The 14,183-nt window shown below is 42.9% G+C and overlaps 1 protein-coding gene across 1 annotated transcript; it reads right to left on the reverse strand.

Annotated features, from left to right (window-relative positions):
- Window positions 1–667: 667 nt before the first annotated feature.
- Window positions 668–10,869, reverse strand: LOC138800023 (C-type lectin domain family 2 member B-like). Its single transcript, XM_069981833.1, has 6 exons — window positions 10,787–10,869; window positions 7,554–7,637; window positions 7,135–7,254; window positions 5,582–5,730; window positions 2,616–2,725; window positions 668–791 (listed from the first exon to the last, which is right to left on the reverse strand). The coding sequence occupies exons 1-6, from the start codon at window positions 10,809–10,811 to the stop codon at window positions 668–670; spliced, it is 612 nt and encodes a 203-aa protein (XP_069837934.1). The 5' UTR covers window positions 10,812–10,869.
- Window positions 10,870–14,183: the final 3,314 nt, after the last annotated feature.

The following is a 14,183-nucleotide window of genomic DNA, read 5'->3' on the forward strand; positions in this document are numbered from 1 at the left end:
GGGTGGGGTTAAAAAAAACCACTACGTGCAGGGCGTGGGGGGAAATTAAAAAAAGCAATATGCTTACCGGTCCCCGAGCCCATCACAAAGCTCCCAGACGCCTCTGGCTGTCATCTTCTCCCTGGTTCTGGGATCCATATGACAGACTGGTAGGATTTAGTCAATCAGTGACCCGTCCTAGCCTTTGACTGGATGAGCTGGGCATCCGTCAGCCGGGTTGTGATGTAGCCATCGGGTAGCTCACAATTCTCTGGTAATATGTAATTGAGGGAATTCAGCACATGGGACAGTATTTTAGTCCTCAGTGAACTGATTCTCCTGCCCCTGCAGAACACCTACTTATGAATATTCACTGTGCACTCTGCTGGGACATCACTTGCCGTTCACTGCAGAATAGGTGTTCTGCAGGAGCTGGAGGTCTGATTGGTGCTCTGAGGGCTAAAGGAGCATCCCTAGTCCACTGAACACCTACATTTACAGACTAACAAAAGTTAAAGTTACTCAATAACACCAAAAAGCACTGACATAACAATGGTGCGTACAGTCTCCATGTCCCCGCCCTACTAGGATTGCCGAATCTGCTGCTAGATTCCCTTTATACAAAACAAATCCAATGACATTGTTCAATATAATGAAATATACATGTAAAATAAACCTAGAGGTTTCATTACAAAATGTATTCAAATCTGGACATTTTCTTTTTACATATCCATTTGTTTGGGTTAAAGCAGCTTTCTGCTGACAGGTCTTTTCCGTAGGTGGCACACTGGTGCTCTTCCGATGTAACAGATCTGGTGATGGAACGAGAGGATTGCATGATTTTATTGGAATTACAGTGGTAATATAGTAGGTGAAATAAATGAGGTTTATATGCTTAGTAAGTATTTGCTAAGCGACACGTTTATTCTAATTATATAGGAGGGTACTCTGGAGAGAAACAATAAGAAAAAAGTACTTTTTAATATAACTTGATTCATATAAATGTATAAGGTTTTATTTATCATCTATTATTCGTTCAATGGCAGTAGGGGGCGTCACAGGGCCCCTCTCCTGCCACCAACATTAATATTGGGAACTGCATGGCTGTCCAAGATTTTGTCCCTACTCCCCCACTCTGATCAAGCAATACCACAGTGCTACTAATACAGAGACACACTTCCCCTCCATGTCCCAGTTAACTTGACTAGAAATATACAGAGATGAGGGTTATTATACTGTCCTCCCACACGGCAAATATGCCGCTGGCTTTAGCTACCTATCTGATGCTATGCTAATGTATAATGGGGTTGATAGCAGGTTTGAAAGGGAAATAATGCTATTTTAAATCCGAAAGTCAGTATGGTGGGTGATCAAGTGTCGCATGACCCATATACAGAAAGGAAGAGTTGGGATGAAACAGATGACACTGCAGGAATAGTGGTGGTAAAAGCACTTCTGTAATTTCCTAGTGATAAGAAACATATGAAATAAATAGAGATGAGTGAGTACTAAAATGCTCGGGTGCTCGATACTCAATATTTCCCGATGCCCATGTGCGAGCATCCATTGAACCCCATTGAAGTCAATGGGAAACTCGAGCATTTTTGCAGGGGACCAAAGCTCTGCACAGGGAAGGTTGCCTGAAAACCTGGAAACCTCAGAAAATGATGGAAACAACACGGAAATGGACTCGAAACAGCAGGGGAAACATGCATGGACATCTCTGGGGCTGACTAATCGCAGAGTGAGGATAGGTATAGCTGAACTACAGATCCCAGCCAGCCAAGAATGTCAGCAACAGGACAAATTGAATACTGACAGCAGATTTGGGGGTAGTCGTATAGGGTATGTATGTAACTGGTGCTTTTTTTTTAAGGCATCACATACACAGGATGTAGTACAGTGAGAATATGTATAGCTGAACTACAGATCTCAGCCAGCCAAGAGAATGTCAGCAACAGGACAAATTGACTACTGACAGCTGCATTACAAGTCCAAGCCACCAGCAAAGAGCAGCAAAAAACAATTTTTAGGCCCTTAGAAGGACTGTTGGGTTTTTTGTGTCGAATTCCTGCCTTACCGCATACTAATTCCCTGCCTAACCCTCTCCCTGACCGACAGCAGCTCTCTCCCGATGCTCATTCAGCCTGCATCTGACGCGAGCACCGCGGGACCTGATTCTTATATGCCCAGGTCATATGATCTGGCCAGCCAATCGCTGCTATCGACATGTAGGGTTCCCACGTGATGCTACGAGCTCCCAAAGACACTGCCGCATGATGATTGGCCGAAAAAAAGCCGCCAAACATGCAGGAAGAGGAAGATGCCATTGTCTCAAGTATCTTGAGTAACGAGTACCGTTGAGTACCCTAATACCCGCTCATCTTTAGAAATAAACATTCTACTTTATTAACAAGCAAATGATAGTGTCTATTTTAATAGGGTCTATTATACCTAAGCTAATACATGAGAGGTTGAGTACTTTAGGGCTGGAACTCTCACCTAGTGCGACCTTAGAAATGAGCATATGCCACTAAAGATAATACAATCACTTATAGCTAACTTATAGATAACTACAGGTAATTACAGAGCATTTTAGGAGCAGCTCTGATGATTGCAGGTAAAGATTAACTTACATGTTTCCTTCAAACTTTTCACCTGTCTTCCAATACCAGTGCAAACTGTTTTTAGTAAGTCCAGTCCAGAAATGTCCATTCTTCAAGGAAACATGGCTTAAAATGAAATCCTGAGAAATACAAATACAAAAATACAAACCGTCATATACTTAATAGGAAATCTGTTCTGATAACTTAGATCAAGCCAGTCGGCAACTTATAGGCATCATCTCAGGAACTCTAAGCTTTCTTCTATGAATCAGAAATGAGAGCCACTCTGGATTCTTGACAGTTACGTAAGGCATGAATAACCATGTGGTGGTCACAAGTGTATGTGCAGTGTCCAACTGCATATCTCTACAGGACATGTGACTTGGTTGCCAGACATTTGTCATTAATAATCATGTGTTTATGGTATTTTCCTATCGTGTATGATTGTGCTGTCTTACATTGTTTGGACCTAGCACTGGCTGTGAGTGAGGGAGTCCATTTACTTGTATTGCCCCATAGCTCAACATTGTGAACAGTTAAGTTTAAGGAAGAAACCAATGGTAACCCACCCGCCCCTCTTCCTAGGGAGTAGAGTGGACTCCACCATTAATCAAATTCTTCACGCTTGGGTTCAGACGAACTCGAGCATGCTCAAAGTTCGCTTAGCTCTACCAGGGAGATGAAACTAGTTTAGGCTAGCCAGTCTCTCAAGCTGAGACTATGGGCCCTATTCCACCGGACAATTATCGTTCAGATTATCGTTAAATCGTTCGAATCTAAATGATAATCGTTCAGTTGAAATGCAGTTAATGTTTAACGACCGAACGAGAAATCGTTGTTCGCTTTATAAGACCTGGACCTATTTTTATCGTTGCTCGTTCGCAAAACGTTGGCAAATCATTTGCATTTAATAAGATGTCTTTTGGTCGTTCGCAGTAGATACGAATGCAATAGCGAAGAAATAGCAAAGACAAAAAGATCGCAAATACGATTATAAGTAACGATTATTGTTCCATGGAAATGAGTGAACATTTTCAGGTCTTTCGCAATAGCGGTCGTTTGAGATCATTAATCATTAACAATTATAACGATAATGGTCAGGTGGAATAGGGCCCTATGCATTGAGGTAGGGTGTTGCCTCTCTATAGAAGAAGAATGGTGTAATTAAATTTTAAAACTCAGGATCACTCGGGTACATCAGCCCCTTGTAACGAAGGCGAACCTTTTCCTAGCCCTTTTTTGAGAGATCAAAAGAGAAGAAAATGAGACAGAGACAACTACTGTAGAGAGTTGTACAGAAGCCCATAGCATTCTAGGACATTTCAGAGCTTCTGGGCCTGGTCTACACACCTTGTAACTACCAAGCTACAGTTCTTACAAAGACCTGCACTGTGCAGAGGAGAAGTCAGTGAACTAGTGAATCACCCTAAGGGTTACAATGGAGCGTACATAGTATCTGGGACCCCTCCTCCTACCTAACATCCTTGAGGGTAGCCTATGTGGTGTTGAGGCAGCTCTGTGGGTGTTGGGTCACTTGGGCACTTGTCACAGTAGCCTGGAATGGTGTTGGAACTCACCCCCGGTCAAACGGACACTGCGCTACTGGGTTTGGATAGCCCAAGTGTAACCTGGTGCCCAATTACAATAGCCCAAGTCCAGTAGCTTAAACAGGATAAATTCTGTTTACTTATAATCTTCAGTGCAATACAAGGCAATGATAACACTTTTGAAATGCAGGTGCAGGCAGGAGGTAGAGGTAATAGACTGTGTAGGTAAGAGTAGAGTGGAGTAGAGGAGTGTCTTGAGAGCCCTGTCCAATGTAGCTGTCTACTCTGCCGGGATAGCGTAGTAGAGAAGAGAAGAAGAAGATACTCATACTCACGTATAGAACCCTCTGATCTGACCGCCTTATGCCCTATAGTGTGCGGCTGGGTTGAGCAGACTTCCCAGGGTTTTTCAGAATAGCCATGCGTTACAGTAGGATACTTAGACTTCACTGAATAGCGACTACACAAAACTGACATGTCAGTTTCTTGTGCGGACGGTTGGAATCCCAGCCAGAGCGGATACTATGTGTATACGCTCCGACCAGGATTCCATTCATTCAAATACAATGTATCATCTGCATAAATGATGGCCATAGTTGCAAATTGCAACAACGGCTGTGATTTATGCAAAAGATACGTTGTGTGAACATGGCCTAATATGTCTAGGGGTCTATCGCTGGCATAAGAGGGATCAGTCATGCTATCTCATATGTATGGCCTTTCTCATATGCTGGACCAGTTTGTGACAGAAACCTTCGTAAGTGCATTCTATACAAGCTGCAGATTACATACCGTATTTTCCGGCGTATAAGGCAACTGGGCGTATAAGACGATCCCTGGTTTTTAATCAGATTCTCAGGGATTCGCCTTATAAGCCGGAAAATGCTAATCCCTGCCTGACCGCAGCCCTGCTGTGGTCAGGCAGGGGTTAACTGCAGCTAAACTAATGAAAAAAACAAACAGTTAACTCACCCTGGCCCGTTCCTGGCCTCCGTGCGTCTTCTCCTCTGCTCCCGTTGCTGGCGCAGTCAGTGTATGTCACACTTCGGGTACTTCTGGAGCCTCCTGAAGCCTCTGTCATTCTTCTGAAGCTCTCCCGAGCAGCCGAGTGTCTCCGATTAGACGCTCGGCTGCTGGGGAGAGCTTCAGGCATCCCAGGCTCAGTCAGTGTATGTCACACTGGCTGCGCTAGCAACGGGAGCGGAGGAGAAAGCACGCAGAACGGGCCCGGGTGAGTTAACTGTTAGTTTTTTTTAAAAGGTCGCCCCATACAATGGGGATGCGGGCCATTTTTGAGCCGCCCCACCATATGGGGCGACCATACCCGGCGTATAAGACAACCACAAATCACAAATTCTGACAAGATTTTTCGGGGTTAAAAGTCGTCTTATACGCTGGAAAATACAGTAAGCATGATTTAAAATTTTATATATGTTATATGAACTAAACCTGTTCTTTGAAATCCTCAATGATAATAAGCTCTGCTTTCCTCTGCTTACAGTCTTTGTCACTCACAGACCAGTCAGTTCTCTCTTCTGAAAACAAGTAACAATTGCCATTGTATGCATCCCAGTCCAATGGACAAAGCTCACAAACTTCTGTGGTGGAGAGAAACACACGAAACCTAATTATCTATCCGTATGTGACTCTAAGAAAAGAATCACCACAAATTATAAATGGTATATACACGTCATAAAACATTTTATTTGTATTAAATTTAAAATTTAAAAATTTTTATTATAAAAAAAAAACTGAAAACCTTGAGGTGCCTAGTTTTCAGGATATAACAATTCAACCTGCCAATGTTTTGGTTGAACTCCATGGTGTTTGATTTGGCTATATTGTATAGAATATTAATTTTTAGGATGACAAAATTGTATTGTGGTTGTTTTTATTGGATTCCCTATCAATATTAGAGCAAATCCTTAGTGTCACTGCAGGAAATTTGGGTAGGCTTCCTGACCCAAAGCCTAGACTCAGTTGCCTGTAAGAACCAAATAAGTTGTTGGCCTCTAGGATTAGAGACCACCGGTTGCCGTGGAGTGACACGCGTACACACAAGTTGTGTATATAGAGTCTCCCAGCATGGACTGAAAAAAGCTATAAGAAAAATTGCCTGGCATCAAAAATGTTATTTCACTATCGACCAATTAAAATCTGACACAGATACAGTATAGTGTTTATACAATGTAACTTAGTTTACCCATACAGTAGGATTCCAGTACAGAGTCCACTCTAGGCCTAGGTTTAGGGAAACCATTCATTAGGCCTTACGGTAGTGGAGTCCATGGAAAAAGTATAATTGCTTTCACATTAGTAATGCCCTTTCCTAACAGGTGCAGGATCAGCTAAGGAGCGTCAGGTATAAATTACAATATCTGATGTAATCATAATTATCATAGTATTAGATTGTTATTTCAGTTAGATTACCAATTATATTATGATTTTATTATTTAAACTGTGATTGGATTAAAAAAAACATTTTACAAAAATATTCCTGGAAATATTCCTGGAAATGTTCAGCTGAGGGCAGATTATATTGTGGACAGTTTGGGCAGCCATCCAGGGCCCAAGGGTCCTCGCCCAAACTGCCCCCATCATCACTGCGAGGGAGACTCCATCCATGGAGGGGGCTCTGCTGAAACTGGAGAGGGTCGGCAAACAGCCTCCAAAACATTAAAAAATGTTTGATAAATATGGTGGCAGGTCTTAAAAGGACACACCCACGGAAAGACCATTTTTCACTTTTAAAGCACAAAATGACGGGTGTGTTGGTTTCTAGACATTTTTTGACAGATGTTAGTAAATGTGGTGAAACAAAAGAAAAGACAGGGAAAACTATTAAAGATAACCGAAACATGTTAGTAAATCAGGACCGTAGCCTTATAGTGATGTCACTGGTAATAGTGAAGTTTGTGTATTTGTGCATTTTCCTGTCAATGTTTTGGCTGATATATGTGTGTGTCTCTGCCTATATGTCTAGCTAAATAATTATGACTTACCTGTGGCAGCACATAAGTCCATGATGGCATAGTATGCATGTTTGTATTGTTTCGTGATATTTTCACTCTCAACAAAGTGTCCAGGGTCCCCAATAGTGGTGTTACATGGAATTTTTTGGACTGTAAAGAAATAGAAAAAAACTTCCTGTACAATGCATATAAGATTTTACGGCACAATTGCATTTATAAATGTGCTGTGCTTTAAATTGAAGCGAATGTTCACCCACAACACTATTTAAATTTTTTTTATCTTAATTGAGACAAAATTCTGTGCTGATTAATTTGTTATATGATTTGATGTAAGTCATTGGTAAGTGTTTTCATAATATCACATTGTAAGCAGGGTCAGATCCCAAATGTATCTTTCCTATATAGTTTTACGTGCAGTTCTTTTCTAGTAAATAAATAATTGACATTACCTATGAGTAATAGTGCAGATACTTCCACCACTTTAAGAACAACAACTACAATCACAAAAACCACATAGTGGTATCGTGTTGGAGCTATAGAAAACAAAGGAAAAAAGTTCAGAGTTAGGACATAACGAAGTAATGCAAGGTTCACACCACATTTTTTCAAGCCTAAGGGCCCTATTCCACCGGACGATTATCATTCAGATTATTGTTAAGTCGTTCGAATCTAAACGATAATCGTTTGGTTGAATAGCAGTTAACGACTAACGACCGAACAAGAAATCGTTGGTCATTTAATAAGACCTGGACCTATTTTTATCGTTGCTCATTCGCAAATCGTTCGCATTGAATAAGAAGTTGTTCAGTCGTTCGCAGTAGTGACGAATGCAATAGCGACGACAAGACGACCGCAAGAACGATCATAAGTAACGATTATCTTTCCATGTAAATGGGTGAACGATTTCAGGATCATTTATCGTTAACGATTATGCGAACAATAATCGTCCCGTGAAATAGGGCCCTATCAGCCGTATCAGAACATACGTTGCCTTGCTTTGTATGGGATCCCACCCGGAGAGTATACACATAGTATACTCTCTGGCCGAGAACCCTCACGGCGCTGCAAAGAACTGACATGTCAGTTTTCTGTGGCTGCTATATAGTGAATAGCGGCTGTAGAAACCCATGTCAGTGCACACTATGGAGCGAGCGGCTGCGGCCGCACGCTCAATAGTGTAAAGTGGAGAGTTCTGATGCGGGCGCGCACGGATGCGACCGCATCAGAACCCTGCGGCAGGAAACATCATCCGGCTGGTACTGCAGTACCAGCTGGGATGATCTTTTCAGAGACAGGCCGCTCCGTGACCTGGCCAGGTCACGGAACGGCTGGTCTCTTACGCCATGTGAACATGACCTAAGAACATTTCCAGCTTTGGGTCACCGTTATCACCAAATTCGCTTGACATATGCTAAGTACCTGGGGAGCATGCCCAGCAGCGAGCACATAATGGGTTTAACATAAAGACCCACCAGTGTGATCCACGCAGCTTTACTGGGAGGTTACAGTCACAGATATCTACACCAGCTCTGAGCAAAAATCTGGGCACATTACAGTGTGGATTAAGCCTTAGCACTAGGAAAAGTAGAGAACTGTGGTAATTTAAAAATTATCCTCTATCCAAACATGGGATATAAGGGTCTGACTGCAGGGTGTCCAACCTCTGGAACCCCCGGTGACCTCAAGAATGGAAATCCAACTTTCTTGGCTGAATGGACCATGGATTGTAACATGCATCATGGATTCTCTATGAAGCCATTGGGGATAAATGCACACGTGTGGAAAAGGGGATACATTTAAACACAGGATTTCCCCTTTAGTGACCAGATACTCCTTATTGCTTTACTTGTATTGGTTCAGCTGCTCTAGCTTTATTTGTAAGCAAAAAATATAAAGGTGAATGTGTTATAAGGGTAACATAATGCAAATGTACACGCCAGAATGTATCACACATAGAGACAAAGGTGTAAAATGTCCAAGAAAGCTAGTCAAGAGGCTAAGATAATCACTTGGTTTCACAATGTTACTTGAGGTCATGTGCACACTACGTAAGTACCGTAGTAATCACGTCCGTTGTAACAACGGCCGTGATTTCTACAGTACTTACATAGTGCTGCTTTCTAAGGAATTCTGGGTGGAGTGTATACACATAGGCCCCACCCCTTTTCCTCGTCAGGATTTACTAAGAGGCACATGCCTCTTAGTGAATTCAGCTGGCCGGGCGCCCAAACCTGCACCCAGCGTACTAGATTTATTTGAATCATGATTTACGCCTGTGAGCAGGCGGAAATCATGATAAATGAGGTGCAGGAGGAGGCCACGCCTCCTCCCCGCCTTGCCCCCCCCCCCCCCCAAGCTCCCCCAGCCTGTCCATCGGGCATGGGGGGCATACGTCAGGTGTACGCCTGGGAGAAGGGACAAATCTGCACCTTCTCCCTGGCATACGCTTTGGGTGGACATTTCATACTCCCATAGTATACACTTCAGCCGGGATTCCTAGCAGCGCCGCAACTGAATAGCGGCAGCATAAAACCCTGTCAGTTCACACAATGTAGCGTGCGGCTCCGGCAGCATCCTAATTCAGCGGCTGTGACCCGGCCGGTGTTATACAAAGTGCGAACATAGCCTGAAGTTGTATTTGAGGAACCTTTTAGAGTTAATAGAACATAGTTATATAGTTATGTTTTATGCAGAGTATGCACAGATTAGCCCACCCCCCTCCCACACACACACACACCACGATCTTAATCATGGAGACCCCAATATCCAAGCAGGATTAAGCTGGGGGCCACATATGCAGCCTGCAGTTTTATTCTATGGGGATTTCAGAAATCATGGGCGACCCCATTGTTCAGCGTCAGACTTCCCCCCACACGCAATCTCTTTCTTATGTCCTATACTGTGTATAATCTGATTAGTACATAACTTCCATAGATAGGAATACCTAGGAAGTATGTAAAGAAAAACTGTACAGAAGTATACAGTTCAAGTAAAAAAAAAAATTCATGTAAAAAATATTATATATGAGAAGTTACTGTGCCTGTGTGTGGACTGAGCCTGTAACACAGTGAAGTTACTGCAGTGGTCTGTATAGTTTTTTTTTTATTATTATTACACATTGACTCTGTTCTTATAATAGTTTATCCTGTGCACAGGGGATTGTTACATTTTCACATTCACCTAATTCGAGTAAAAACAATGGGGGGAATTTATCACCCTGTTTGTTCCCTTTAATATTTTCCTATATATTTGTAGCTTTGTACTCACTTTGTTATGCTTGAAAAAGACGTCAATTGAAAGTCGCTTGTATGCTTAACTATCGAACAATAAACACTGTTTGATTCAAGGATTACCGGGGTGCTACAAGATCTCTGTATAGTATCTATCCATATTAGATGCATTACTTTTTTGCTAGAGTTAAAGCGCTGGTTTTGGACTCATTTTTAATGTATACCTCTGACTTACACCATTATATAAATATACAGTGGCATATTTTGCCCATACCCTCACGGCGGCCTACACAACACCAAGTGTGCACAGCAAAGTCATGAAATGTGCATGTACAATATCCATCAATATAGACTTGTGACATCCAAAGGTAACAAGCATTACACCATCTGCACACAAGTACAATCTAAGCTGTAAAGAAGCCATCATTAGGGATTTTTTTAGACATCATTACCTTTTTGTTTCCTGAGTCTTCTCATCTTGGTAGAATAAAGAGTTAGATGAATAAAAGTAATGTGTATAAGACTCAGTCCTGATATTCCAATCTATGTCAACAGGATGTTTAGCTAGGTCAGTAGGTGGAGCATTTTACACAAGTGAGAAGCTTACTCTATAGAAGATCAAGTTATTCTATGCCATGTATTATATATATATATATATATATATATATATAAATATATATATATATACAGTGGTATCTCAGTTCTCGAACTTAATTGGTTCAGGAAGGCAGTTTGAGGACCGAGCAGTCTGAGAACCGAGCAGTGTCTTCTCTTAGGAAATAATGTAAATGTGTTTAATTGGTTCCAGCACCCACCAATAATAACCTACAGTACCCATATATTACATTGATAAGTGTCCAACTTAATCTCTATAGTACAGGACAGAGCAGCACTATACTGTACAGTACATTACAGAGCAGCACTATACTGTACAGTACATTATACACAAGAAACATTCAACAAAACCAGCAATTATAGTACAAGTAGTCACCAACCCCTCACTTATCCTTTACTGTATGGTGGTGGTGGGAGATGGTGGTTAACTGACTGTACTACTACTGTACTGTATATGCAATCTAGCAGTCTAAAGGCCCTATTCCACGGAACGATTATCGTCCGTATTCGGGCGATATAGTCCGCTACGGACGATAATCGTCAGGTGGAATAGAGTGCAACGATCAGCCGACATCGTTCATGTCGGCTGATCGTTGCAGTCGCTTGTTTTTCAACATGTTGAAAAACAAGCGACTGATATAGCAGTGATCTGCTGCCGTCGCTCTGTTGAATAGGAGCATCGGCAGCAGACGCTGCTATATCCTATGGGCTGCCTGGACGATTAGCTATCACCCGGGCAGCTCCCCGCAGCTCCCCGCCGCCCCTCCCGCACTCACCCGCTCGCTGCAGCCGAGTTGAATCCTGTACTGTGTGTGAACCCAGCCTCATACAGTACAGGATGGGAGATTGTGGTGCACTGAATGTACTACTACTGTACTGTATATGCACTCCAGCAGTCTTATACAGTACAGGATGAGAGATGGTGGTGCACTGACTGTACTACTAGTATACAGTACTGTATATGCACTCCAGCAGTCTTATACAGCACTGTAAAGTATGGGAGATGGTGGTGCACTGACTGTACTACTACTACCGTGCTGTATATGCACTCCAGCAGTCTTATACAGTACTGTAAAGAATGAAAGATGGTGGTGCACTAACTGTACTACTATTGTACTGTATATGCACTCCAGCAGTCTTATACAGTATAGGATGAGAGATGGTGGTGCACTGACTGTACTACTATTGTACTGTATATGCACTCCAGCAGTATTATACAGTACAGGATGGGAGATGGTGGTGCACTGACTGTACTACTATTGTACTGTATATGCACTCCAGCAATCTTATACTGTACTGTACTGTATGTGAATCTTCACCACTGCTAAACTCACCAGGTACGACCTACCATCCACACTCACAAAAACATTTAAACACTGAGTACTTCAAGTACTTTTTAAAAAGTGTTTGAGAACCGAACAAGAGTTTGAGAACCAAAACAAACTTTCCTTGAAAATACAGTTTACCTCTACAGTGATGTGTCACAACCCATGAAAAAGTTTCATAGCTGTGCTTATGACCACTGTAATTTTTTGAAAAAATTGGATTTTCTCATTCTCAGGAATTTGCATATTTCACATGTGACTTCAAAATTATTCACATCTGTGCTTCACATTCATCATCAGGGCAGAACAACAAAAATGGCAGTGGTGCTGTATTGGCAAAAACATATGATGCCTGCAGAATCTTGTTGGGGTCCTTAATAGTAGTACATACAGCATCTTGTCCGAGACAGATGTAAACAGCATAGTTGCCTACAGTCCTGGTTTGGCTGGGACTGTCCCGATTCTGAGGAGACAGCCCCAGCAAAACCATGTCCTAGGTGTGTCCCGGGAGACGCTGCCCGCCGCTGGAAGCCACACCCCTGCCATGCCAAGCAGGGAGAGGAGGCGCTGGGGAACTAGTTTCCATTACTGCAGCTATAGGGCCACATGTATCATCCGGCGGACGGATGATTTTTGGCGGAAAGTGCCGATTTGCGTATTATTTTATACGCAAATGGCCGATTTGCGAATAAAATAATCGCAAATCGGCACTTTCCGCCGAGTACGCCAGGGGGCGGAAAGGGGGCGGAAAGTAGGCGGGAAGTGGGCGGAACGGAGGGCGCGGACTCAGAGTCCGCGCGATTTATCATCCGTTCCGCCCAAATGTACGCCGAAAACCTACTCCAGTCCTCAGCTGGCGTAGGTTTTCGGCGGTGCGCACCGGCGCGCACAGGATTTATGTACAGGCAGTCCGCCTCTACATAAATCCCTGTACCGCCGGAGCTGCGGGGGCATTTTTAAGTCCGGCGTAAAAAACGCCGGACTTAATAAATGCCTCCAATAGTGTCTACAAATAAGACTAAGTTAACCAGATGCTAGAAAGTATTGAAAATATGTTTGTTTGGCTATCTAGAAGCAGACTCAGTCCTCAAAAGATCCACACTTTCTATGTAATAGTGACATGTATTGTAGTTTCCTGCAAAAAGGTTATATGGTGAGTCAGCAGGAGATATACTGTACCCCTTCCAGAGGTGTCTGTGCAGTAACCTGGACTTGCTAATTGTTAGACATAGCAGTGGGCTAGGTGTTAGGTATACTAACTAGGCACTTGTAACGGTGGCCAGATATGGTATGCCCACCCCCAGGTATACTGACACACGAATTTTAGAATTTATAACAGGGGTAGTTGTAAAGCTGAATACCCACAGTTAGCCAGTCCAGTTCTTGACCCCTTAAGGACCCATGACGTACCGATACATCATGAGAGCCTATCACTTAAGGACCCATGATGTACCAGTATGCCAGTAAGTCTGGAGGGGGGCTCGCTTCATAGAGAGTGGAGACTGGCTGATACCAGCAGCTGGGTCCTCACTGTTAATGACGGGCCACCGCAGTAGCGCGACTGCCTGCCATTAACCCTTTCAATGCCGCAATCACGCCATTTAACTGACGGTGCCAGTAGTTGCACTTTTAACTAGCCGGAGATCTCCTACCTTCCTCCATGCAGTCAGCTCTGCGATCTACGCATAGAGTCTGCCACAGGCAGGGTCTATGCGATGATCGCAGAAAACACTGATAAATGCTAGCACTGAAGATGAAGGTAAGAAACAAGAAACTTGCCATCACCCTAAATGCCCCATGTGTAGTAGGGAACTGTCAACAGATTATATTTGTCTGATAGTTTTCCTTTAAATGGTTAAATACCCAGCATGGATGATTGGTATATGCTGCCAACAGCAATGGTCCTCAG

Source organism: Dendropsophus ebraccatus, chromosome 8 (genome assembly GCF_027789765.1).
Source record: "Dendropsophus ebraccatus isolate aDenEbr1 chromosome 8, aDenEbr1.pat, whole genome shotgun sequence".
Taxonomy (NCBI): domain Eukaryota; kingdom Metazoa; phylum Chordata; class Amphibia; order Anura; family Hylidae; genus Dendropsophus; species Dendropsophus ebraccatus.

Coding starts and splice junctions, on each gene's coding strand:
- LOC138800023 (XM_069981833.1), bottom strand. CDS start 10,811: ATGAGAAGACTCAGGAAACAAAAAG. Junction 5,731..7,134: donor GGACTTATGTGCTGCCACAG/GTAAGTCATAAT, acceptor TCTCCACCACAG/AAGTTTGTGAGCTTTGTCCA. Junction 792..2,615: donor GAAAAGTTTGAAGGAAACAT/GTAAGTTAATCT, acceptor TTCCATCACCAG/ATCTGTTACATCGGAAGAGC.